General features: G+C 41.7%; 1 protein-coding gene across 1 annotated transcript; it reads left to right on the forward strand.

Moving 5' to 3' along the window:
* Positions 1-1,743: 1,743 nt before the first annotated feature.
* Positions 1,744-27,007, forward strand: LOC138590170 (ras-specific guanine nucleotide-releasing factor 1-like). The gene is made up of 27 exons (XM_069660754.1): positions 1,744-2,334; positions 7,936-8,042; positions 9,228-9,375; positions 10,144-10,236; positions 11,193-11,446; positions 11,528-11,607; positions 11,703-11,896; positions 12,895-13,004; positions 13,237-13,355; positions 14,428-14,588; positions 15,050-15,113; positions 15,431-15,573; positions 15,978-16,060; positions 16,465-16,713; positions 19,055-19,428; positions 19,623-19,739; positions 21,166-21,333; positions 21,921-22,027; positions 22,137-22,249; positions 22,741-22,801; positions 22,931-23,037; positions 23,155-23,239; positions 23,354-23,551; positions 23,779-23,858; positions 23,984-24,101; positions 24,214-24,282; positions 25,297-27,007. The coding sequence occupies exons 1-27, from the start codon at positions 2,059-2,061 to the stop codon at positions 25,387-25,389; spliced, it is 3,771 nt and encodes a 1,256-aa protein (XP_069516855.1). The 5' UTR covers positions 1,744-2,058; the 3' UTR covers positions 25,390-27,007.
* Positions 27,008-27,056: the final 49 nt, after the last annotated feature.

Here is a 27,056-nt window from a genome sequence, read left to right on the forward strand (position 1 = left end):
GACGGGACACAGAGGGAGACAAGGACAAAGGTTTAGTAGATGGCCGTAGATTATTTCAAATTATATCATTGCTGGAAAAACAAGGTCTATTCTCACTGGGTCACGGGAGTAAATATGTTGTGATGCCTTGAAATCAATGTATACTTACAGAAAAGGTGACTTGAGCGGATTTAACCTGTGACAGTAAAACAGGAAGCTACACACAGCAGAGATTATGTTAATAATGTTAAGATAAACTGTAAATTCAGCACAACACAAACTGACCCAGACCACTTTGATAAGCCTGTTGCTGGACTGTTAACAATCAGTGGCTACCTGTCTCCCTGACAGCATGGCTGCTGAAGTGTTTTTCAGCCTATTAATTACACAGGAAGTGTGAATATGGGCAGATCCAGAGGAAGTGTGCTCTCAGAACACACTTATCCTCATCCTCTTTACTTGAAAGGTTACAGAGAGAGAGAGGGAGGGAGACAGAAGGAAGAGAGAGGGGTGATTTTTGATGGCGGTGAGGAAAGATTTTCATTGGCTTTTTAATTAAGCTCAAAGAAGGAAATCTGCTGTTAACAGATCGGGGCATGCTGGAGTTTTCAGTTTGAAAAGGAATCATCAGGAATGTAATTCAACGAGGCAGGACCAGTCATTGTCTGGAGCTGATATAGGGCCACATAAATAGCACACATATACAGTAGTTTAAGGATTACTGAAAGTCAAACATCTTTGCCCCATGCTTAAAAAATGAAACTCCTTTATGACTAAATGTTCTGCATTGATAGTGCTGCATATTCTTTTACATAATTACATTAAGTTTAACCGATGAATGATGTTTTATTAGAATAGGAGTACATCTGTATCAATGGGTGAGCTGTGTATAGTCTTATGGCAGGTTGAAGAAGATCTGGTTTACACAGTCAGGAATTTCAATCCAGTTCCAAAACTAAGGCTGGGGCCCGTCTAAAGGGCCACGAGATAAGTTAGGGGTGTCATGAGGTAATTAATGCGGTATGGAAGAAGAAAAAGTTTAGCTAGTTAAATTTATAGACCTAATCTAATTTTTGCTTCTGTCTGTATTTTGGGATATTTTAATCTTTTTGATCCTTGAGCAGTTATTTCAGTGGTTTAAACCTTTAAACGATTTTAATGGTTGAAATGCTTAATGTCTCTTTGGTTCAACTTTTTACAACTCATAGTCATCATAGATATGATACTGCTCACATTTCAAAAAGGGTTGAAACCACTGGTTTTTACATTGCATTGTGTTTTATAAAACTATCGTATGTGTTTTATGTTAATCTTAATATGCCATATGCATAACTGTACGGTTTGTTATCAATATGTTGTTACTGGAGCTGGTTGTGGATCATGTTTGTGATGCAATTTTCTTGTCACACACATGATAAATGCCTCATCCCAGAAACAGTTCACAAGTGGTGCAAATTATGGGGAATAAAATACTCCTCTCAGGGGGCAGCGGTTGTGTGTGTGTGTGTGTGTGTGTGTGTGTGTTTTTGTGGGGGTCTTTAGGGCCTAAAAAAGCCATATATATCCGTCTCAGGATTTTCGTCATAAAGAAGAAGCTGCGTCTCTCTCCGCCTGTGTTGTTGTTTCTTGGAGTTTCTGTCCAAGGTGCTGAAATCTGCTGCTCCGGGGACGGGTCACGTGACTGCGCTTCCTCCCTCTGTGAGAGCAGGATGCTGTGTGTGTGCGCGCGCTTTGTGCGCGTGTGTAGGCACGGGGACACCTCAGTCCTCATCATGAGCGATTCAGGCTCATAGGGAAGGTTTTTCTAAGACAGCATCGCGGTCTCTGTGGTGTGGTAGCCGTGTGGATTTTGCGCTGGTGATTGCGAAACTTTGACTCTTCACGTGCATCTATTTTTTTTCTCTTCTTCTTCTTTTTGTTCTTTTTGTATTCGCCGTTGCAGACATTAATGTGGCAACTGTGGATGGGCACACAGGAGTGGGCTGCTGCCCACCAAGTCTGACTGTGTTTCGGAGGTGCTGAGCAGAGGAACATGTAAGAATCCGCAGGCAGATCCTCTCGGATCCTCTCGCAGCCAAAATGCAGAAAGGGATGAGACTCAATGATGGCCACATCACCTATCTGGCTGTTTTGGCGAAGAAGGATGGCACGAGGCGAGGGTGCCTGAGTAAGAAAAGCTCAGACAACACAAAATGGCATTCAAAGTGGTTCGCTTTGTTGCAGAACATGCTGTTTTATTTCGAGAACGACTCCAGCTCACGCCCCTCCGGACTGTACCTGTTGGAGGGATGTGTTTGCGACAGGGCACCGTCCCCCAAACCGTCTCTGTCAGCGAAGGAATGCTTAGAGAAGCAGGTAAGATATCGATCACACGGGGAGCTCCCATAAGTCTGCCTGACACCGTCAAAGTAATCCGTCTCACTGAGCGGAAGCACAGATGTGTTTCTCTTGATGGGAGAAACTTGCTTTCATGTATCTGTCACAGTAGCATTCAGGAGAGGAAGTGTTTTATACGCGCTGCGAATTCACTCACAAACGACACAGTTGCTGTTTTTATCCCAACATCTATTCATCACGCAAACAATGTCCCAGAGATGTTCACTTGACGTTCAGTGTTACGTAATGGCGTCATTCTAACTGATTGATTGTCTCGATTCTGCACTAAAATAGCCTCGCAGGCTGCCTCACAGGAGACAAACACGAAGTACTAAAATATACCAAATGGTTTAAAGTTAACAGCATGAAGTCACATTTCTGTTCAAACTTGCAGGCACATGGAGGAACTAGTTTACCTTCCTTCGGTTCTTTACCGTTATAATATTTATTGCAGCACGTGTAATTTATGTAAGAGTGTGTATTTTTAGACCTCCCAAACGCTCAGGGACTGCAGCTCATATGCGGGGAGTAAACTTAAACAGCATCCAAACTTTGCAGGTTGCCATCTTGCGGAGGAGAGCTGCCCCCTTCCCTGTCGTTTTGACGTATTGATTTAATTCCTTGTCTTGATATTAATAGCATCCTACCTTGGCAACTGCGTCTCCCCGGTTCATAGCGGCTGCTTCATTTGATAGCTCTCTCATTATCATGGGGTTGTTAACGACAGCCATGAATGAGAACCAAACTGTATCCCAGACTTGCTTTTGTTTCTAACTACATCCCCCCTTTCGTTTTAATACCTCTGGCATTCAGTGGCACGGATTAACGTGTGTGATGGCAAACATTTTCCACTGTTTTCGTGCCAGAGTGACACAGTCAGAAATAATCTCAGCGAAAGCATGGTGGTCTCTAGAGAAACAGTTAGGAAGGCTGCTGTTGGAAGAAATAAACCTTGTGGCATTAAAGCATTTAAGAGGCAGAGTATAGTGGTCAAGCTGCTTTGAGCTGTGACTGCAGTCACCTTCTGATATCAGCTCTGCCAGCTGCAGTGTCTGCAGGGGTCCCTGTAGCAGAGCTGATAGAGAACTGAAGGCAAAAGTGATGGCTCATTTTTTCTGCTCAGCCATCATTATCTTTGTAAGGAGGCAACAGGTGGTCAGTTTCCCCCAGTAATGTTATTAATGTGAATTTGGAAGTTGCACCACTTGATGACAATTTTATTTCACATCTTTAAATGTTTGAAAGCCTGGATTCTGACTTTGCAACACATATTACATGCCGACAAAGGAAATTGCAAACAAGAACTCACCATGTTTGTTTCACACTTCTGGAGTTTTTAAAAAAATAAATGTTTGGAAAAGCTTCAAGGGTCCCTTGAGACACTAGAAAGGGTGACATTGGGGTTCATGAACCTTTAACCTCACACATTACTCTGGACACACTGGTGTTCAGAGCAGAGTTTTTCATTAGTCCTAAACTGTTCCGGCGCAAGGTAAAGGTTTAAAAAAACTACCCAGTTTTAGGTTAATAAGTTAAATTCTGTTTTCTGATTGAAGAAAAACAATCGGAGTTCTCCCAAAAAAATCACTAATTCCTGTCTGGATCCAACCAAAATCCCTTACAGCTTACATCTAGCTAAAAAAACAATTGTAGAAATAAAGATGTTTGATTCGGACAGATTTTTTTGGCTTTATTAGATAGGACAGCTGAAGAGAGACAGGAAATGTGGGGAGCAGAGAGTGGGGGATGACATGCACCAAATGATCAGCAGACCGGGAGTTGAGCCTGCGATCAGTGCGTCAAAGACTGCAGCCTCTGTACATGGGGCGCCTGCTCTACCAACTGATCTAAACCAGTGCCCCGATTCTGACAGATTTAAAGTTAACTTTTTAACCATCCTTCTTGAATAATTCAACTTGTCAGCGATAAAATTCTCCTCACTGTTGGTACAAATTGGTTAGGATCACAATCCTGAGTCATAGTTACCGTTACTGTAAGATCTGTGTACGGACAAATAAGGGACCAACACAGGGTCAATTCATTATGAGTGACTAATGCACGGAGGCTTCTGTAGTTTCTTCTGTATCTGACAGTTAACAGCTGAACCTGGTGGTGCTGTCCGTGGTGCTGAACTCTGCTGTTGCGTTATGTTCTCTCTTCTGCCCTCTTTAAGAGAGTTTAGACGATCTAGAACAAGTTAAGGCACGTTTATTTTACCCTGGATGATTTGTGTTCCTGATCAGAAAAAGCTCACATTCCTCAGTGTTTGATTTGGGAGGAACATCCTACTCCGTCTTCAGCTCTTAAACTTTGCTCGCTGTCTCGCCTGATTCCCTGAAACCATGTCAGGACAAAGGATGAGCTCTATTCTGGAGATGAAATCTGGACTGAGTGACATCTCCGCTGACAGCTGTTCATGCAGGCTGCTCCGGTGAATTTATTTCAACAGTGAATTAAATGAATTTGAAAGCCTTCAATTAGCATAACACAGTCTTCTGTTCAGCACGTGTTGCTTTACATAATGTGTGTCAGGGAGACATTCTCTCAGTTCTGGGCTGTTTTTCTCGGGCTGTGAAGTTTCGGTGTATAAAATGTGCACACGTATTTGCAATTTGGAGGCATATTTGCACAATAAGGTGCATTTCATGAGTGAGAAATGTTGTTTGTAATCAGTTTTGCAGTGTTGTACTTGCCTCTACAGGTATGTGTGCACACCTGTGACTCTTTTTGGACTCTTGAGCATGGGTAGAAGTCTGTATTTGCCTCACTGTGTCCTCCTGCATACGCCAATGTCGATCTATTAAAGGTGAAATGAGGACAGAAAGAGTAATCAATGCCTCAGGTGTCTGAAGGCATACAGATTTCCTTTTTCACTTTCTCCTCTCTGGAAAAACAAACGAAGACACTCTGGTCGATGAGCTGCCTGCAGAGGTCATCTAAGGCGATGCTACTGTAGATATCTGACATTAAACCTGTTACATACGCAGATTACAGCAGATTTCTGTTGAGCGTGTCGGGACATACACTGTATGTCTGTGTGTGTGTATGTGTGTGTGTGTGTGTGTGTGTGTGTGTGTGTCAGAGCTGCAGGAGGAATGGCCGGGCGAGTGCTGGATCTTATCTGTGTGTGACAGGGAGAGGGACAATGCGGCGAATAGATGCCAAGCCAACTGCCACCTTGCAGGGCTTTTTATAGCCCTCACTCCTCAGAAAGGCAGAAGATCTTTCTCTCTCCCTGCCTCTCCGTCTGTCTCTGCGTTCTCATTGTATTCTTTGGAGTGTTCTACTTTTTAAATGTTCTTATTCCCCATTTAGAAAGAGAGCTACGTTTAAGCCCACAGTTACTATGGCAACCCCTATTTGCATCTGAAAAAGTGCATTTGAAGGGGCCAACGAAATGTGCAACAACATGCCTCGGCATTGTGCTTCACTTAGCAAGTGCAGCAAATCACGGGGATATGACTTGGATGGGGGAGTCAAGTGGAAATGCCTTCTATGTTTAGTGTTTTATTTGTTTTATTTATACAAACACATTTACAACAAATTAAAGAAAGAATGGACCATAAGGTAGTAATAGTTTGTCATCACAATTGGCTTGTTGTTGAGTGATTTCTGAGGGGAAAATATCATCTTTCATTGTTAGTTAAAAAGAGATACAAACAGCCTGACTGTGGTCGGTATAAATTAATCATAGTATATCTGATCCAGAAAAAAGGCACCAGTGGACAATCTGAAATACCACAGCAAGTGGGTTAATGACTTGTATTGACTGAATGTGTCCATGCAGTAGTAGTCGATTATATCTATGGCAAAATGTAACATCAATATTTCAAACGTATTTCTCTTAAAAAGCGTCCGATAATACATTTTTCTTCTCGTATATACATTTCAATTAAGCTGGTTAGCTTGAGTTTTGTTGACATTATTGTCTCTACTTCCCTGTTACGTGTCCCACTGACACCTCCACGTAATGTGTAATACAAGTATTAAAAGAAAAGTAATGACGTGGTAATGTTGCTTCAAAGTGGATTGGCACATTAAACGAAGATAACAAAACAAGGCAACGACCGCAACCAGTGAATGAGGAACCTGGAGGTTTTGTTGGGTAATGTTTTGTAGGTTATTCAAACAGTCATTGACCCAGAAAGAAATGTACAGTAAAGTTTAATCCTTCAGTCAGACACGGCTCACTTTTTGGGTCAATTAGAACAACACCTTAGATAAACATGCTGTTATGAAACTCCATCAGACGTGAATGTAATTAGACTTTTTGGGGCGATTGGAGGTGGAGAAAGTAAAGATATGGATATAAAAATCCTTCAAACTGTATCTGACAGCTGAGCTCTCAAGAGAAGTATGAAAAATTAAAATGATAATGTTCTCATAACAATGTAAAAAACAATCATGAAATATCAAATAAAAAAATCTATTTTAAGTAGGTTTATGGAGGTGTTAAAGAGGAACCAAAAAGAACATTAGCGCAGATGTAAACAGTTTATCAGGAATATGCATGCAGGTAGACTGTATATAGAAAAATCAATAAATTGAGCAATGATTTGCTGTTTAAAATCTGCTGCAATCCACTTGTATTTTCATTTAAAAAACAAGCAAGCAGATAATGTTTCTCTGAATCGCAGTATCTGGAAGCCACCTTTATCATCATAACATAAGTCAGTGTGTTTAATCTTTTCTCTCTTCCAGAGGAAATTCAATGTTAATAGATTTTAAACAAGGGTTTACTACGGGCTACGTTGTCTCACTTACCGAGAGATAATGTCTCTGTGGCAAAAAAAAAAAAGTGGTGATGTGGAGCTAAATATAGCTGCCTAAAAGGCTTGACACACCAGCTCACAGGAAGCGCGAGATGGGAAGCACATTATTGACAAAGGCCCTTTCTGCTGCTCATCAGGAAATATGGAACATTACTCCCCTTCACAAATGATTTGCTCTTGGCATTTGGGAGGGATAAAAAATCCAATATATTGGATTTGTGGGGGTCTATTTACAATGCATCAGTGTTATATAATTTGATGCGTTTACACCACAAATACGCTGTCTGCACGATTACGGCAACGACCACCACTCTGGTCATTTGATATCCGATAAGCCTGTTCGAAAACAGCTCCACATGCGTTTGCCATAATTGCCATAAGTAAACCTTTAAGGCTGCAGGGTCGCTGGAGATAATTGGTGAGAGAGCATAAAGCTCTGAGGACGCAGAGGTGTTTCTGTCACTAAAATGCAGCCAACTGGGCGACACAAAGCAAAACAAAACATGGCGTCAGTCGAGAGGCTTCCACCAATTCAGAGGTGAGTTGCCAGGTTACAGACAGAATGCACAGAGGCTTTATAATGAATCTCTCAAGACTTTTCCCTCATGATCGCTCTCTCCCACTCATTCACACATGGGCATGCACGTGTGTACACGCACAAATTCAATTCTAAACAAAATGTAGGTTTAAGAATAATATGCCATTGATGACGTATACTGCAAGGTTTTCCTGGAAACATTTGACATATTATAAATGTCTTATTGTATGCTAACAAATATTTGACTCTTTCCATGATGCTGTTTTTCAGTATTACTTCACTGTCACCTTCAATCATGACAACCAGAAGGCTCTGGAGCTGCGCACAGAGGACGTCAAGGACTGTGATGAGTGGGTTGCTGCTATCACACAGGCCAGGTACCTCTCACTCATGACCTCTCATCTACATACACCACATTCAGCTGAGATTGTTCTGAGGATGAAGCACCAATGTATGTAATCAATAAGTGAAAGATAAGGCCTTACTTACCTTACCAAAAAATAATGGATTTAAAATATCAAATAATAATAAGATAAGATAAGATAAGAGAGACTTTATTCATTCACTTGTTACAAGTGACTTGTTAATCCTAGCTGTAGGCTAAGTTTCCCCAGATCCACCATCCAGATTTCCAAGGTATTTGGTCATGAACCAAAGTGTTAAAACATTTTGACCTGATCATCTTCCACTTTTTCCAGCTTAAGCAAAAGCTGCTAGAAAATCAACTTTGTACCTTCCAGAGAGAGAGAGAGAGAGTAAAGATGCCCTCTGCATTGGAAATGATGGCTTTGCTCTGTTTAATGCCAAAATTGCCTTTAAGGTTTTAAAGGCCTGTAAGCCTGAGTGCTGACTTTTTTAAGATTCCCTCCGCAGGGTTTTTATGCAAAGGCTGCTATAAAAACTATTTAATAAATAAATCAAATAAAATGTTTTAAACTTGGTTTGTGAAGTCTGTGGATATAAATGAGCAAAATTCCCCTTTAAGATTCAGAAACAAAAGAGGGTCATGAAAGCCAAGCAACACAATCACTCTAAATGTCAGCAGTGTGCATTTGTATGGCAAAAGGTCAATTGATTGGACTCATTGGAGATCGCATTGATTCGCGCTCAGTCAAGGGAGCAGCACTTACTGTACAGGAGTAAGTTAGTCTGTAACACATGCGTGTAATAAACAGCAGGCCAAAGATCTGTGTTTACATACCATCATAATGCTTCTTTAGAGATATCTGATGCCTGGATTCCAAACACTAATGCTTTGATTTGTACTTATTTCTAGTTTAACAAACTGTTTGTGTTAAATCAAATTAAACTAAAACCCCTTGTTGAATCGGGTAATGTACAGAGCTGTTGTTAATGCAGAGGCAGCCTTAACACATGGTTTGCTAAGCCTGCAAGTATTCGAAGAATTTGTTGCATAAGTGCCTGCACTGTGCAGACGTGTGGTCTGAGGTTCACACACATGCTGATCAGAGGTCTGCTTGTGCTTTGATAAATCTATGGAGAGCCCATAAAACATGTGTTAATGAGGTGCTTACAATGTCTGTGTGTGCGTGTCTGTATAGTTACAGGAACCTGGCTACAGAGCATGAGACCCTCATGCAGAAGTATCTCCATCTACTCCAAATAGTGGAGACGGAGAAAACGGTTGCCAAGCAACTTCGACAACAGATAGAGGATGGGGAAATCGAGATAGAGCGGCTAAAATCAGAGGTAACTTGCCTTGTAATTCCATGCTTGTAATACCTGTGTATGTGTGTGTGAGTGCATTGTTTTTCAGAGAGAGAAGAGATGGAAGTGAAAGTGGTCAGGCGCAGAGTTTAAAGTCTATGATGAGGACAGAAAGGGTCAGAGGGCAAAGGTCACAACCCAGATTCCAAACCACAGTGTTTGCCAGTTCATGGCGAGCGTTGTAGCTTGTAGCGCCCCTGGGATATACTCTGCAATACTGCTGAGCGTTTGGTATCCTCATTATTCAGTCTGAACTAGATCAAATGCATCTCTCTTTAATGTGCTAATGGCTAGCTCCAGCTGAATTGACTGTTTTCAATATGAATGAATCAGCTTCTGTTGTACCTGATGCTGCAGTCTGCACCAGAAAAGGATAATAAACTGTCTCACTTTTCATGACTAAAACGGGATGTTATAATGGATTTTGTGTTGTTTTGTTCAATCTGAATCCTTTCTCAGTCTGTTCCTATTCATACACTATGTCACTCTAATAGGAGTAAATGAAACAACACTGAATAAATCAAAACAGGAAACATTTTGATGCAGCTGGTACAGTTTGTCCATGAAGTCTTTGAAACCGGCTAATGGACGGTAACCAGGTGGAACACAGAACAGATAGAACATTAAATAGAGCACTCATAAACATACATAAACACAGAGGGCAGTGAGAGTCTGATGAGCAAGAATATGAGAAGAATTTTAACTCTTTTATCTTAGCACAAGCAATGTTTGATTTCTGATGAATTTCAGATTGCTGGACTGCTCAAGGACAATGAGAAGATCCAGTCGAATCCGGAGGTACCTCCCAGTGAAGATGACACCGAGATCAAGAAGATCAAAAAGGTGAGATCTGACTGCTTATGTGCTGTGCAGTTTTAAGGTAGAAAGTCTGACTCATTGTTCTGCTCTGTCAAGAAAATCTAAAGTACTGAAAAGAGGGCAACCAAGTAGACTAGGGGAAAAGGGGGAAGGGTTTAGGCAAAGCTTGATCTGTTCCAGCAGGGAAACGTGCGGTTTCTGGAGCAGGACTTTAAATGCTACATCATCTTTGGGCACCTGCAGGCTTTATTTTTAACCTTCATTTATTCAGAGACGCTCACACTTGCATTTTCAGCTGGGAACGCTTCATCTACTACAATCGCAGAGTAGCTCTGACTTCAGTTCTACTGAAGCAGCTGCTTGTTTCTAAATACAGCTGGAGAGTTTGGGAAGTTTTGGAGACTTAGTTACTTAAAAGATTGAGGTTAAAGTTACAAACCTAAAAATCACTCACTTCTTCATTTCAAGTGTTTCAATGTCTTTGAGAGCAGTATTTTTTTTTAATGTCATGTTTTTGTTAAATCCCATGCTGTAGCATGTTCTGCTAGCAAACAGTTATGCTAGCTTTATTGTGTCATGTTTACAGCTTGTTGGGATGTCCTGAGGTGACCAACATTAATCAATAATGCAGTTTTTAGTACAAAAGCCTGGAATTTTCTTGCTACCAGCACTTTGACACCTGAAACAAGAGCTAGCTTTAGCTTTTCTTCATAGCGATGACAGAGATTAGCTTTAAGATTGCAGACAAGTTTTCATTGGTCCACAGAGTGTTACATTTTAACAGGTCGTTGCTATCTAACAATGCTCCATGTTACAGAAATTCATTGTTACCAATAGTTAACAAAATACATTTATTTAACTCTATGTAATCCACCTTTCTCTAAATTATTTTAAAATCCGGCTATGTGCTAAGCTAAAAGAGCCTTTCCCAAACCAACACACGCACATAGCTAGCTTAAATTTTGTGTGCTAACTCACAGGTCCAGAGTTTCCTGCGAGGTTGGATTTGCCGCAGGAAGTGGAAAACCATCATCCAGGACTACATCCGATCTCCCCACGCTGAAAGCATGAGGAAGAGGAACCAGGTGGTGTTCAGCATGCTGGAAGCCGAGGCCGAGTACGTCCAGCAACTACATATCCTGGTCAACAACTTCCTGCGGCCGCTCCGCATGGCCGCCAGCTCCAAGAAGCCGCCCATCACACATGATGATGTCAGCAGCATCTTCCTAAACAGGTAGCTGGTGGTGAGACTGGGTGTGACAGCGGAGTGATAGAGGGAGAAACAAAAGCTCATGTTGCTCTTTTGTTTTATCAGTGAGACCATCATGTTCCTCCATCAGATCTTCTACCAGGGCCTGAAGGCGCGGATAGCCAGCTGGCCGACACTGGTGTTAGGTAAGAGAGACAGATGTGTTAGGTTGTGTTAAATGTTCACACAATCACACACAAAACTTTTATATATTCATGAGGACGTCTGCTTTTCTTTGCAGCTGACCTGTTTGACATCCTGCTGCCCATGCTGAACATTTACCAGGAGTTTGTGAGGAACCACCAGTACAGCCTGCAGATCCTGGCCCACTGCAAACAGAACCGAGACTTCGACAAGCTGCTCAAGCAGTACGAGGCCAAGCCCGACTGTGAGGAGAGGACGCTGGAGACCTTCCTCACTTACCCCATGTTTCAGGTACGACTCCGGGATAACACTATGAATGTCTTTGGTGTTATGACACTGTTTCGGAAAGTATTCTGTGACCCTGTGGCCTTTAAAGTCAACATTTTATCTTAGTGCTGCAACAACACTGTGGTCAAAGATAATCTCCTGCAGTTTAGTATTGAGTTAAACTAAACGAAAGTTAACTAAAGTATTGACTTGAATTAACCGACCTTGGGTCAGCCTGAATGTAAACAGCAAGATTCATACTTGTCTTGTAAAGCAATCCAAAGCCTCCTACAATCTGATGCAGCAACTGTGGAAATTTACATTTTCACATTTCTGACTTTAAATAAATATATATAGTAAATAGTAAATATTTCAACACCACCAATGCATCATCTTTCCAACTTTCTTCATGATCAGATCAGTTATGCAGCAGTTAAGGCCCTTGTAAAAGTTGTAATTGCTCTATTAATTATTCGTTGTAATATTTCAGTTTGAACATGAATAATTATACGTTTCTAAAAATTAGCACTTTACAACTGTGAGATATCGCCTCAGAAATGATGTGTTGGACTGAACGACTTGTCCTGTGTTTCTACAACTCCAGTAATGAGATGACGTGCCAACAGCACTTTTTGTACAACAATCTGTGCTCCGATTGGGCCTGAGGTTTTCAAAACAGCAAGGCAGTGATGCTGAGACTCACGCTTGAAAGAAGGAAATACATGTGGATGCTTTGGTGTTGGAGGAAATATATATTACATTTATTGAAAATACTAAATGTAAAGAGACATGGACAAGATAGAACTAAAGTTGTAGTTTGAAAGACTCATTTTTCTGCTTTTAAATACTTCTTGACCAAATAATAACCAGTCTAAGGCCATGAGAGTCACTATGCTTTACACTGCTTCTACAAAGCTGTGAATCTCTTGATGGTTCAAAGTTTGAAGTGTGCATTTCATCACAAAAAGATAAGAGTTACTCTTTTATTGAGTGGTTCAACCGTTCCTCTCTTTCTCTCTCAGATCCCTCGTTACATTCTGACGTTGCACGAGCTGCTGGCTCACACGCCCCACGAGCATGTGGAGAGAAACAGTTTGGACTACGCCAAGTCAAAACTGGAGGAACTTTCCAGGTAGATTTACTGTCAGTCAGTCATCAAGCATTAAAATTGTACTGTACATTGTACCATTATGTTACAACTCAAAGGAAGTGAGTGTGTCTAATTGATTCTATAGCCATGTGTGATTTAAAGAAGAATTTTATCGTGTCTTTATTTCTGGTGGGACACAATATTATCAATGAACTTAACATACAACTTCACCTGTGAAGTACCTGAGTTTATGGGTATTGTTTTGTACTTTCAGAATCATGCATGACGAGGTGAGTGAGACGGAGAACATCAGGAAGAACCTCGCTATCGAGCGGATGATTGTGGAGGGATGTGAAGTGCTGCTGGACACCAGTCAGACCTTTGTTAGGCAAGGTGAGTTTGTGTCGAGGTCAGATTACACGCAGGCCGGGGAAAAAGATGAAATACCAACGATTTTAAGATGATGAACATTTGATTTTGTTTGTCTGCTTACTTTATGATCATCAATAACTGAGTGTTAACATTGTCAAAAAACTCTTAGGGACACCACGTCTAAACCAACTTAACAAAGGGTCACAACCAGTGTGGGAAATGTACTAGAAAGCTGTTATCAGTTTATTATTATGAGTTACATGAAACATTTGCTTATTATATATAACTCATGCATTAAAATTCTCATTACTTATTAAGCACAGTGCTCAAAGCAGGCGCTTCAAAACAACTCTCAAACCTTCCCACTTAGGTCTCGCATCTATATATTGTATATAGAGATATATATATATATATATATATATAAAAGGAATTTACTCACCATCCAGCAGCTAGCTTAGCCTGCTACTGCGCACAGCTCTCCAGAAGCTGATCCACTGTCTGACTCCCAACAAGACTGGATGAACAGTCCGGTTCATCCTGTACAAAGCTAGCCTACACAAGCACTGTACCTTAGATTAAAAGCACTGCAGCACTTGTTTTCCCCATAGATTATTATTTAAAGTTGTGGCTTTTACAAACCAAACAAATATTCTATTAACAAGGAAGTTAAACACATTTAATCACAGACAATGATGTTCTCACCAGGCCAGTCTTTCCCCTGAATGCAACATACATGACACACCACCCTCACACATCTCTGCTGCAGCCCTTTCTCTTGCGATGCATCAAATGTTCTCTCACCCAGATGTTTGACACCTTCCTCCATCTCTGTAGTGAATAAAATCATTCATTGCTAACGCATAAACAAATGTGTGTTATATAATTTACTGCAAACTACAAACAACTGGAAATTTGAACGATTACACACAAAAATATTAGTTGTGAAACATGCAGATCATGTAAGACTAAACATGTGGTGCATTAGCAGCAAACATAGTTTTTTTAAGTTAGTTCAAGCAAATTGCAAGTGTTTTCTAATCTGTATTTGTGTGTGTGTGTGTGTGTGTGTGTACATGGTCCTGACACTTCACAGGCTCTCTGATCCAGGTGCCCATGAGTGAGAAAGGGAAGATCACAAGAGGTCGACTGGGATCTCTGTCTCTGAAGAAAGAAGGCGAGAGGCAGTGTTTCCTCTTCTCCAAACATCTCATCATCTGCACCCGCGGCTCCGGGGGAAAACTACACATCACCAAGGTACAGTAGGGGTTGTAATCCAGATTACAGCGAACTTAAAAGTTACGTTTCTTACATTATGTCTTAAAAAAAAGATTAAAGTTTCATGTGGTTGGGATGAGACACAAAAGCAGCACATTTGGTGCAGCTATAAAATGGTATCATCCCTTTTGTTATAAATTCTCAAAAGGGTCTTTAAGAAATGTATCAGTCAGTCATTTGTGTGATTGTTCAAACATACATTAGAAGTGGAAGTAAAACAGAAACCTCATCTCATAAAATAAGTACGTAAACGCTGCATAGACTGAAATGTGCACGACATTGTCAGTGTTTTAACGCCCATGTTTGGGACATTTACAAGCTCTGTAATATTTTCAGCAGGATTTTTCTTCATCTCTTAAAATAAAAAGTGAGTAGCCTTCGCTGTCTATTAGGGGGTAACAAGCAGTATGTGACCTTGTGACCTTTTCACCCTGTCACAGAACGGAGTGGTCTCTCTCATAGACTGCACGCTGATGGAGGAGCCAGAGGGGACCGATGATGAGTGTGAGTTACTGCATGCAGTATATGTAGATGTTTTCTTCATAGATATAGTGTGTATAACTTTATGTGTGCTGTATGCAGTGGTTAAAGATTATCATTGTTATTATCTAACACAATCCTGAAAACTCTTTTGCATTATTTTTACCTTTTCCCCTTCACTCACACAGTTATTGTTGTGGCAAACAGTGAGCAGTTACAATAATCAGAGCAATAAACAACAAATAAACAACAAATAAAAAACATATTTATTTTGTTTTTGCTCTCTATAATATATTTCCCTCTCGCAGTAGAATAACAGGTGTTGAATCTGTGTCTTGCAGCCAAAGTGGAGCGGAGCGGCCAGGACACAGAGCACCTGGACTTTAAAGTGATGGTGGAGCCCAAAGATGTTCAGCCTTACACCGTCATCCTGGTGGCTTCATCCCGACAGGAGAAGTCAGCATGGACGAGCGACATCAGCCAGGTGCGTGTCCTCACCTGTGTGATTTAAGACTATTCCAAACAGACCCACAGCAGGACTGTGAAATGTAATGTACACATAAAATTAGAGCTTAGATTTAATGCATCAAAAAATCTGAAACTCCTGCTCAGCATGAGGAAAGAAACTTGAATTCATTTGTAATAAAAGTAGAAGTTTAACACAGCAAAAATAACCCTAGATAATGTGCTGTTAACTGACATGTGATCTGAATTTATATCTGCAGCCAAAGCTCCACATGTGATGAGATAAGTTTAGGATAGAAAGTGATCATTCAAAACGTTATAAGAGAAAAACACTTTATAGGGGCAGAAGCTTGTACCATCAGGTTTGTGAACTCACTCTCCTTCTTGCTTTACACCTCCTCTCTGCCTGTCTGCTCCTTACAGTGCATTGACAACATCCGCTGCAACGGACTGATGATGAATGCCTTCGAGGAAAACAGTAAAGTGTCAGTGCCACAGATGATTAAGTAAGAGTCTGACACCATGCAAACATGCACATACATTATGCATGCACACAGTCTGGCATTGGAATTACATAGATGTCTGGCAAATGCATGAAAAATGATGAACACATGACTTGTGAGGAAACTTAAAGATATCACATATTCCCTAGGCTCTAACTTCAACCATCACAACTACATTCCTTACCTCGAGCCTAATTTAGGCCTAAAAACTATTGTCAAGCCCTAAACAGCAGTTAAAAGCTGTCTTCTCTGATAGCTGTATAGATATTTATATGTGTTTTTTCCAACTACCCTACCCATAGCTATGTTAATGCTCTACCTACTGACCCACACGTGACCAGAAAAGTGTGCTAACGAGCTAAATCCCTGCGAGTAACATTCCTTACCTCTCTTAAACTCAAACGCAGGTCAGACACCAGCCTGTACTGTGACGATGTGGACATCCGCTTCAGCAAGATGATGAACTCCTGCAAGGTGCTGCAGATCCGCTACGCCAGCGTGGAGCGTCTGCTGGAGAGGCTGACCGACCTGCGCTTCCTCTCCATCGACTTCCTGAACACCTTTCTCCACTCTTACCGAGTCTTCACCAGCGCTGACGTCGTTCTGGACAAGCTCATCACCATCTACAAGAAGCCCATCAGTGCCATCCCTGCACGGTGAGTGACGTGATTCCAAGAGGTTTTAAATAGAGTTCACACTAGTATGAAAATTTACATCTGTGGATACTAGGATAGTCTGCAGCTCTACTTCATTAAATATTGTCTTTAACCTTAATTGATCAATTGCAAACTCTGCTACAAAGGTGGATTTGTTTGTTGTTTAAATGTGGTAAAACTCCACATGCTTCAACCAAAAACTGCAAAAGTATTTGAAAAGAAAAGGCCTTAAAGGGCCAGTTCACCAATTTTCAACCTCAGTCCTATCATGCTGTTACGGGGAGCTAATGCCATTATGGTAGAAAACAACATGCAATTTCGCTCTGTGTCTTTGGAGGACGCTATCCGCTTCTCCAATGGGCCCTGGAAAACCTGGGAGCTTGCTAAACTACACTTCCTCAATCTAGGACGCCCGCCTCTGATGTCATGTCTCGTTTAAAATTGTCAGGTTTGAGATGTAGTCCGCAGACCGATTTTTTTTAGACGGTCCACCGGTATTTTCTCATTGTATCTCGGATTCTGACCCATTCTGCTCTGAGCCATTGCCTGCAGCTAAAACGTTAGTATTTCACTCCAGTGTCTCTCGCTGGGCCGTTCCTTTCAGAGGGAGGGGCGCAATGCATGCTGGGTGTTGTAGGAATGTAGAATGGGCGAAACCACGAGCTGTTTGTACAACTTTCTTCTCAGCTATGGCGCCAATTTCAAATATTATTGCTTCTATCGATTACAGAGAACACCAGCTTTGACTGACAGTGGCTTTTTTCCAGGGGAGAACTGCTCCTTTAAAAAAAACAAGCAAAACAAAGTGCTGTACTTTTAAAGAAAAGGCATTAAAGATATGACATCAGCAAATCACAGGAAGTGTATCAAGTCTTTCTAATATTTCGTCCACACTTGCATATTCTATGATAGAGTAACAGTGGACACCTCTAAACAGCAGAGCTTAAATGTTTTGTTGCATTAAGCTCCTCTGAGCTCTAATCCCTGAAGCTTGTGACACTGAAGAGGGAACTAAGTTTGAAATTCCTCCATATCTCCTCCTGAGGATGCAGCAACAGAGCTGTAATGGTGCAATGAAAAGGTGGGACCTCCCCGGTGTCTGGATTTGTCTGTGCTCTCACGTGGACTGTTAGCAGCCCATCATGATATTATGGTCTGTCCAGGTGAGGAGGGACCGGAGCCGAGGCAGCGAGAGGTCACACCAACACATCCGCACCTCTGACGTCCGTCCACCATCACACTTAATTGGGTCTTACGTCCACCCACCTCCCCCGAACCCCTCCTCCTCTTCCTCCTTCTTCTCTTTACCCTTTCTCCTTCTCTCACTTTTATTTTTCTTTCCACAAGTCTGACCATTCCCCTCTCCGCTGCGCTGTCACCATGGCAACCCTTCACTCTGCTGCAGGACCCCACCCTCTCCGTCTTCTCCCTCCCTCCCTCCCTGCTTTGCCTCCCTCCCTCTCTCCCTTTCTCCCATCATCTGCAGCGGCTCTACAGTATTAAATATTGATGGTGGTGTTTTGCACCCTAACCCTGCTCTCCCTCTCCTCCTCCTCTTCCCTTTTTTTTGTCTTACTCCTCTCTCCCCCTGCTTAATTGTCTCCTCTCGTCTTTCCTGCTTTACTTGTGTCCTCTCTTGACTCTCCACTTTGCTTCTGACTCCCCCTTGTTTCCTCTTTCCTCCCAGCCTCCCCTTCCCCTCCCCCTTTCCAGTCCTTACTCCTCTCACCTCCTTTCTTTTACTGCTTTGCAAATTTAGGCACGGAGACACAACATGGCTGCAGCTAACACTGTACAGGACTGGAGGCTTCCCATTCGCCCACTCCCAGCCAGCAGCCTTCGCTGTGGTGGAATCCATATCCACTATGTTGCTCCTCTCTCGCCCCCTCCCTCTCAGCCTCACTGTTTTTGCCCCTGCTTTTTCTTTTTTTTTTACACTGCACCTCGGTCTCTTTCTCCCACTTTTCCTCCCTGCCTCTCTCTGGCTCCCCCTCTCTCTCTGCTTCTCTCTCCCCATGTCTCTGTGGGCCTCCCCTGGGCTGGTTGCTGTTGGCAGCACCCGTGCCTCCCACACTGTCACTTGACATGCTATTTATAGGCCTTCAGAGGGGGTGGCTCTCAGTGCAAGGAGGATGCTGTCTTAAACAATGTAGCTTAAATAAAAGAGGCAGGAGCTCCCGAAGAGCCCTGTGGTGAATGTGTTCCCTCTATGATTCTGTTTAAAGACACCAGGTGCACAATGCACCCCCATCATCACCATTTCTCCCCTCTCCACTCCCCCCTAATCAGGTCACTTGTTTTTAGTTGTAAAATGTGTCTTTTTCTCCTCTCTTTCCTGCAGTTCTTTGGAGCTTTTCTTCGCCAGCAGCCAGAACAACAAACTCCTGTACGGCGAGCCTCCCACGTCGCCCCGTGCCAGCCGCAAGTTTTCCTCCCCTCCTCCTCTCTCCATCACTAAGACGTCCTCGCCCAACCGCCGCCGCAAGCTCTCGCTCAACATCCCCATCATCACAGGGGGCAAGGCCCTGGACCTGGCTGCACTCAGCTGCTCTCCCAATGGCTATGCAAGCATGCACTCCACCATGTCACCCTTCAGTAAGACCACCCTCGACATCAACAAGCTCTATGTATCGAGCACCATGGCCAGCAAGATCTCTGATGAGGGAGAGACCAAAGCTGAGGGCAAGGCTGAGGAGTCTGTCCTCAACAAGCAAGGTCAGAATCGCAGTCTGAGGGGGGTTGTAATGAGGTTAAAGTGTACTGTGTTAGCATTTTAACATTTATAAAGACAAAAGATTACAAATTGGGCTTCCTAAATATTATCTAGACTTTACAGTCTTCTTTGTCTCAGTCCCAGCTCCTTCTATGCTTTAGAAACACTCGTGTCTGTACTTTTCTTTTCTGTCCAGATCTGTCTGTGAGAGAGGAATGTGACGAGGACCCGAGTCAGAGTGACGAAGCAGAAGCAGAAATGTCTCCTCCAAAGTCTCCGTCAACACCCAAGAATGTCAAGTCAAAAAACTCTGGTACAGTGTGACTGTCTCTCTCCGAGTGTTGTTCTCTTTACGCTGCTCCCTGTCAGCAACTCTTTTAGAACATCTTGTGATCTACTTATGAATCCCACCAGTTAAAAAACGGATGAGTTGGCAAGATCGTCAGAGCTGGCATGCTACAGTAGCTTAGCGCTTAGTGCAAGTGACATACGCTTCTTGCCAGCAGAGTGTCTTGGCAAATTAAAATATGGAAATATAAAATAAATAATAACAAATTCACGAGTAACATTGAGCACATTAAACAGGCTTGTTCTTTTTATATTACATGGTCTATGAGCACTCAATTGAACTAATCCAACCGGCAGCTGACATTATTTAACTGGTCAAACAAACTAAGATCAAATTTAAATTAAGCTTTTCACTTTCTTGCCGAGTTTGATGAGAGTATTGAAGCCTGATGTCAGTAAATATATATAATAATATTTGTAAAATAAGAAGCTAACGCCAGCTGTAGCATAAAGACTGAAAACAGGGGGGAATAGCTAGCATGGAGGTTTCCAAACATAACAAAAATCCAACTACAGGTCGCTCTAAAGCTCACTTTTTATAAGTTAAACCTTTGTTCAAAAACCTGTGTGTACAAAGCCCCTTTAAAAATGCTGCTTCATTTTCAACAAAGCAAGGGAAGGTGTGATTTTAACCATCAGTTCCACTTTAAACATCCAGAGAGGGATTTTGTTAGGAAGTGCAAAGAGGTTGAAAAGGGAGTAGCTGCTCATACAGTCAAATAAACCCTGCTACAAGTCAATAAACTGTACAACATACTGTATATAGCAAACTTTCCTCAGCAAATGACATCCGTAGACATCCTATAGCCAAATAAGGTCTTGATAAATACCACCCACATCCTCCCGGCCCTCCCCGCACCTCACAGAGAGGGAGCATCCACCCCGTAGGTAGTCAGGCACAATTCATCCCCAGTGTGTTCTCTTCCCACGGTGCTGGATACAAGGGAAGCCAGTGCCTTGTGTGAGTAGGTGGAAGGAAACCTTGTACCTTAGCAACGATGTGCATGTTCTTCTACACCGCCCCCGGCTGCACGGAGGAAGGCAGGGAGGAAGGGAGGAGGGTGAGGGAGGAGGAGAGGCAGACACAGCGGAGTGTACACCGTCACTGGCACGAGCTGCAGCACACACTGCGCTGGGTCTATTTTAGCTCTCTGTTGCCCTCCGCTGGTCAGCAACCTATTTTTATCGTATGCATAGAGTCCATCCACAGCCCTGCACATAACAAGTCAAATGTCTTTTACCTACTAACGAAAGAGCCAGCGGTAATCTAAGAGTGCATGTCAGATAATGTGGAATGTTCTGAATTTAGTGGAAGTGTCCTTTAACTTTTTGATTAAAAATAATGAATTTGTTAATCTTGAAATATCTCTGCCTGGTTTCCCTCCCCGTAGAGTTTTCCCTGTTCTCCTTCAACAATGGCATGGTGGTGTCATCCTGCCGGGAGCTGGACAATAACCGCAGTGCCCTTTCTGCCGCCTCGGCCTTCGCCATCGCCACCGCCGGTGCCAATGAAGGCACACCGACCAAGGAGAAGTACCGCCGCATGTCGCTCAGTACAGGTCAGTCACATGAGGCGATGGTGCTACTGACCTATGGAGGGATAGTTGAGGACTTTCTGGAAGTTTACTGTGCCTGCTTTTGTACTTCCTATACAAAAAACTAATTTATCAGATAACTTAATTCTTAGACAAAATGTTTTCAGACTTTGTCAAAGGTCTAAACATCATTGGTCTGAAACTTAAGCAGTTTAGGCATTGTGACCACCAGAGGGCCTCCAAGCAAATTACACACGCGAAGTCCTCTGATCATCATTTAATCTGTTTTAGTGATAATACTGTAACTGTTCTTTAAATGTATTTATATCCACTAAACAATACAAAACAATTTAATCCGTTTTTTATTTAATTGATTGATTGTTGATAATTGTTTTTTATGTGTTTCCCAGCTCTAATGACAAGCAGACATCTGTAAAACACTTTTGGGAAAGCAATACTATTTCCTGTCTGTCGAGATTCTGTTATATGTTTGCTGTTTTCATATCACACTCTAGTAGTTTAACCGTCAGTCTCTCAGTAAAGTCTGGAGATTTTAATATTACTGGTTATGGCTTTTTATTTGACTATAACTTCGGTAAAAATGTCTCCAGGTTTTCCCACAGACCAGAGGAACGGAGACAAAGAGTTTGTTATCAGAAGAGCTGCAACAAACAGAGTCCTGAATGTTCTGCGTCACTGGGTCTCCAAACACTCACAGGTACGGTTCACCTTTACATCTTTTTCTTCCTCCTTTGTGTTCTTCTAAGTCTTTGCATGAAAAAACAAAATCCACTAATGTCTTTAATGACTCTGCTGTTGGTCCTCAGGACTTTGAGCTGAACACAGAGCTGAAGATGAGGGTCATTGGCTTTCTGGAGGAGGTGATGCATGACCCAGAACTCCTGACACAGGAAAGAAAGGCAGCTGCCAACATCATCAGGTCGGTTATCACTGCTTGATTGAACATACAGTCATATGAAAAACATCTGTTTGTCAGCACCCTGAAGAAAATAATTTCTGATGCAGTCAACAGTCATGGTGTTAAAAAACTGTAACGGAGGATGCAGTATGTTAACCCAGGTCCTGGTCTCAATCGAAACACGAAATCCAAGACTTTTCAGCCTCTATCTGAAGTATTTTCTAATCCTCCTGGGAAAACTAAACAGGCTATTTCATTGGTACAGAAGGGCAAAACCCAATCATGGTGTGTGTTATTCAGCCACCCTGTCAGCATGCAGTATTACTGCAAACATTACCAACAGGTGGAGCTGAAGCCAACAGTTCATAAAAACTGAACCAAACAGAAAATAAATGAGAAAGGAATAACCAGTGTGCTGGATCAACAAGTGAAATCAATGTATCTCTATTAAGACCATGAACATTTGAGACAAAACTGTCAAACAATGGATGTTTTTCTCGTCCTGCCTTCAGGACTCTCACTCAGGAGGACCCTGGAGACAACCAGGTCACCCTGGAAGAGATCATGCAGACGGTGAGAAAAAGAAAGGAAAATACTTTTCAACAGTAAAACCTACCTCCTAAAATTACTTTGTGTCCAGTAGGAATGATTCATGTTTAGTTGTGTTGTGACAATACCTTCCACTGTGTGTGTTTGTGTCAGGCCATGGAGGACTGCAAGACTGAGCCGTTTGAGAGCCACTCTGCCCTGGAGATAGCTGAGCAGCTCACACTGCTCGACCACCTGGTCTTCAAGGTCATCCCATATGAGTGAGTGCACACGCATCCAGGTGTACGCACATACACACACAGACAAACACACACAAATACAAAGACAGGAAGTGAATGTGGGTGTTTTTCTGATTATTTCAAAATGTTTCTTTACAGGGAGTTCTTCGGTCAAGGCTGGATGAAGAACGACAAGAACGAGAGAACTCCATACATCATGCAGACGACAAAGCATTTCAATGACGTATGTGTTTACTATGGAGTTGTGAATAATAAGATAACTGTGTATTGGATAGAAAGATAGACACCATACTTTACCACACAGATAGACCACCGTACGTTTCTGTCTTTTTATCAGATCAGCAACAGGATCGCCACGGAGATCCTGCACTGGGACGATGTCAACATGCGGGTTGGGGTGATTGAGAAGTGGGTGGCGGTGGCTGACATCTGCCGCTGCCTCCACAACTACAACGCCATGTTGGAGATCACGTCCTCTCTCAACCGGAGCTCCATCTTTCGCCTCAAGAAGACCTGGCTCAAAGTCTCCAAGCAGGTATCAGGCATTTCTGATTCTAATGTGCACACTAAATATAAGGCTAACTTGTCATTTATACTTCAGTTTTTGTTCTGATAAAATGGATAAAATGAACAACATATCACTTTCTAATTAGTGAGCCTTAGAGGTGCTTGAGGGCAGATTTAGTTTCTTACTTGTATAGACAATAAGACATGACATTTCTTGCTGCTTATAATAACATTTATGTTTTGATCCATTTTTAGACAAAGACTGTGATCGATAAGTTACAGAAGCTGGTGTCATCGGAGGGACGATTCAAAAACCTGAGAGAAGCTCTGAAGAAGTCAGTGTTTCAAGACGTTTCACTTTCATGTGATCAGACATAGTTGCCCATGAAATGAATATACTCCTGGTAATGCTTGTGTACTATAACTATATAAATGCTGTCCCTCTCTCGCCCATCATTAGCTGTGACCCTCCCTGTGTTCCCTACCTGGGCATGTACCTGACGGACCTGGCCTTCATTGAAGAGGGAACGCCCAACTACACAGAGGACAACCTGGTCAACTTCTCCAAGATGAGAATGGTAAAGAACTCACACTCACAAGAACTAGACACACAATAAAAATGCAACATACAGTGTTTCTGTTGTGAATAATTTTTAGAAAATGATATAATAACAATCCATTTGTCTCCAGATATCTCACATTATCAGAGAGATACGGCAGTTTCAGCAAACAGCTTACAAGATTGATTATCAACCAAAGGTGGGGCTATGTTTTGTCTGTGTTGGTGTCTGTTTTTTTTTTCTGTACTATTGTAACTTTTTTACATTTTATTACTTTTCTAATAATGCAATATCATTTTAGTATGTTTAATATTTCAAGTCTGGATTATTCATTACTCAAAATTAACCAATTCTGAGTTTCTGTTTAACTCATCAATATCAGCAAATATATTTTATTTATTTCTATAAAGTAACTTGAATAAAGCAGGGGCTGCACGGTGGTGCAGTGGTTACAGCTGTCTCACAGCTGGAAGGTGGGCCTTTCTGTGTGGAGTTTGCATGTTCTCCCCGTGCATGCGTGGGTTCCCTCCAGATACTGCAGCTTCACAGTCCAAAGAAGTTGTCTCTAAATTGCCCATAGGTGTGGATGTGACCAGTGGGAAAGCGGCTTATGTGTCAGCCCTGTGATTGACTTGTGATCAGTCCAGGGTGTACCCCGCCTCTCGCCCAATGACAGCAGGGGATAGGCTCCAGCCCCCCCATGACCCTGAACAGGATAGGCGGTATAGATATTGAATGGATGGATGGAATAAAGTGGATGCAAGCAGCAGGCAAAATTAAAATAAAGTAGCCACAAGCTGCAGGGAAAGTTGAATATATATATTTGATTTTAATTCCTATGAACAACAATATAATCGTGTTTGTTTAGAAGGAGTTATTTGACTATTCACTAATGATTTATCAACAGTATACAGTATACATTTCTGCAAATGTATCCAGAGATTTCTAACATTTTGTGCCACTTTTCTGATGGTTTTATCAGCATATTTGTGCATTAAATAACATGTTCAGAACGGTAAGATAATGCCCAAAGTTATCATAAAATATAGATTAAGGTAGACAGAATAAAAGCTGCTAATAGAGCTGATACAACCGACCATGGGAGAAAAGTTTTTTATGTTCACTATTTGCACTTATGCACTTTCATTTGACATGTATGCTAACTGTAGTGCCTGAAACCCATAGTTCTTTTCTGTGTTCATTACTGCTTTAGGTTGCAAAGTACCTGCTGGACAGCAGTACAGCGCTGGATGAGGAGAGTCTTTATGAAGCGTCTCTGAGGATCGAACCCAAAACTTCTTCATGAAGAGGATCGCTCTCTCTCAGTCCTCATACCAAGTGTACAGGAAGACTATATCATAATGTACATATACTATTATTTGTATTAGACACAGTAGGCTGTGCCCTTCTAGTATGTGCTCCCCAATGGACTCGTTGTGTATAATCGTTATTAGAGACTGAGTAGAAGCCCAGAGAGGTTTTATTTATATAGTTACAGAGTATTTATATGTTATTTATCGTCTTCAATACCATTCTAATCAAGTTATTTTCAACCACAGAATTAACAGATGAGAGAGTATGCAGATATGATATTTAGTCATATGCTAACGGGAATGTGCAGTATGAAGAGGCTCTTATTCATTAGAGCTGGTAAATATTGACACACGACGACCAACTCCCACTTTGCTGCTTGGAAGTCACATAACTGAAGTCTGCATACAAACATGAAGCCTTATCAGTGCAGCAGCCCTATTTGTTCCCAAGTGTACATCCTTAATGTTAAAAGTAATGCAAATATCTGCAAACCTACTTACTTTAATCAGAAACTAAAACTTGTAATCATTTGAATCCAGAGCGGGAATGGCACACTCACACTGAAGACGACTATATCAAGAGAAAATTGTTGCCAATTTCTGAAACTGTTTCCTCTCACAGAAATGCAGAGGTGAGATGTGGGACTGCTGTGTTGTCTAAAGTTGAATCATGTGCTCAGATGTTTAATGTAGCCACTGAATGACAAAGATTAGAGATGAGTCAAACTAATACGCCTTCTGATGGAGCTGTGATAGATGTTTTTAGTTTGGAGACATTGTTTTTATGCTTTGCTTATCATCACTTTATTCCCCTGGTGGGCAACATGATGTAAATACAGTATAAGCACCGGGTAGTGTATGTAGCAGATGTAACCAATATTGAGCCACTTCAGGAAGTCAAATTCCCAGCTTCTACACTCAGACAGCGACATAGTTTTTAAGGTTAATCCTCTTTGGCCAGTGCATTATGGTTTTGCCTTAATCTTGAAATGGATTATATACCACTAAAGTATGTAAACTATTTTGTTCTACGATTTGCCAATGAAGCAGAAATATTTGCTGTGTACATTTTCCTGTACAGGCAGTCTGATGCATTTCCTAACGTGCAATGTGTTAAATACATATCCCTCGAAATGTGTTATCCTTATGATCGTTCAACTCTGTAATAACTTTTCTGTGTATGATACTTTAAAACAAACGTTGAAAGCAACTTATAAGTGTAACACATTCTGTATCCTGTCGACTCCGATGTGTTAGCAGGAGCTATACAGTAGTAATATTGTGCTTATTCTTGGAATATTTATAGGTATTTTTTACAGGCTTTGTATAGAAAAACACATAAAGCTTAAGTGGCAGGCATGAACCACTTTCACGTGTTCAAATCAAATCTATATCTACAACAGTATGTGTACTGTATTTTATCCCCACCCTTGCACATGGATCTTTACCCTCTAACAGGCACATCAAATGTTTGCAGTGAGCAATACCCAGTGGTATGAGAATTATCTTTCAGTCTATTTCAACAGCTTGAGTAGTATTTCCAGTTTTGTATAAAAGTGTATTCTTTCCTGATTACCTCTTGTTAATAAATCTATTCTTTCTCAGGGGGAATGGTGTCCTCAAGTCTGCCATGTTTGTTTTACGTTGTCAAAGCCCATGA

Source organism: Semicossyphus pulcher, unplaced genomic scaffold, assembly GCF_022749685.1.
Source record: "Semicossyphus pulcher isolate SPU_LCO1_2020_fin unplaced genomic scaffold, fSemPul1.0.p SCAF_1, whole genome shotgun sequence".
Classification (NCBI taxonomy): domain Eukaryota; kingdom Metazoa; phylum Chordata; class Actinopteri; order Labriformes; family Labridae; genus Semicossyphus; species Semicossyphus pulcher.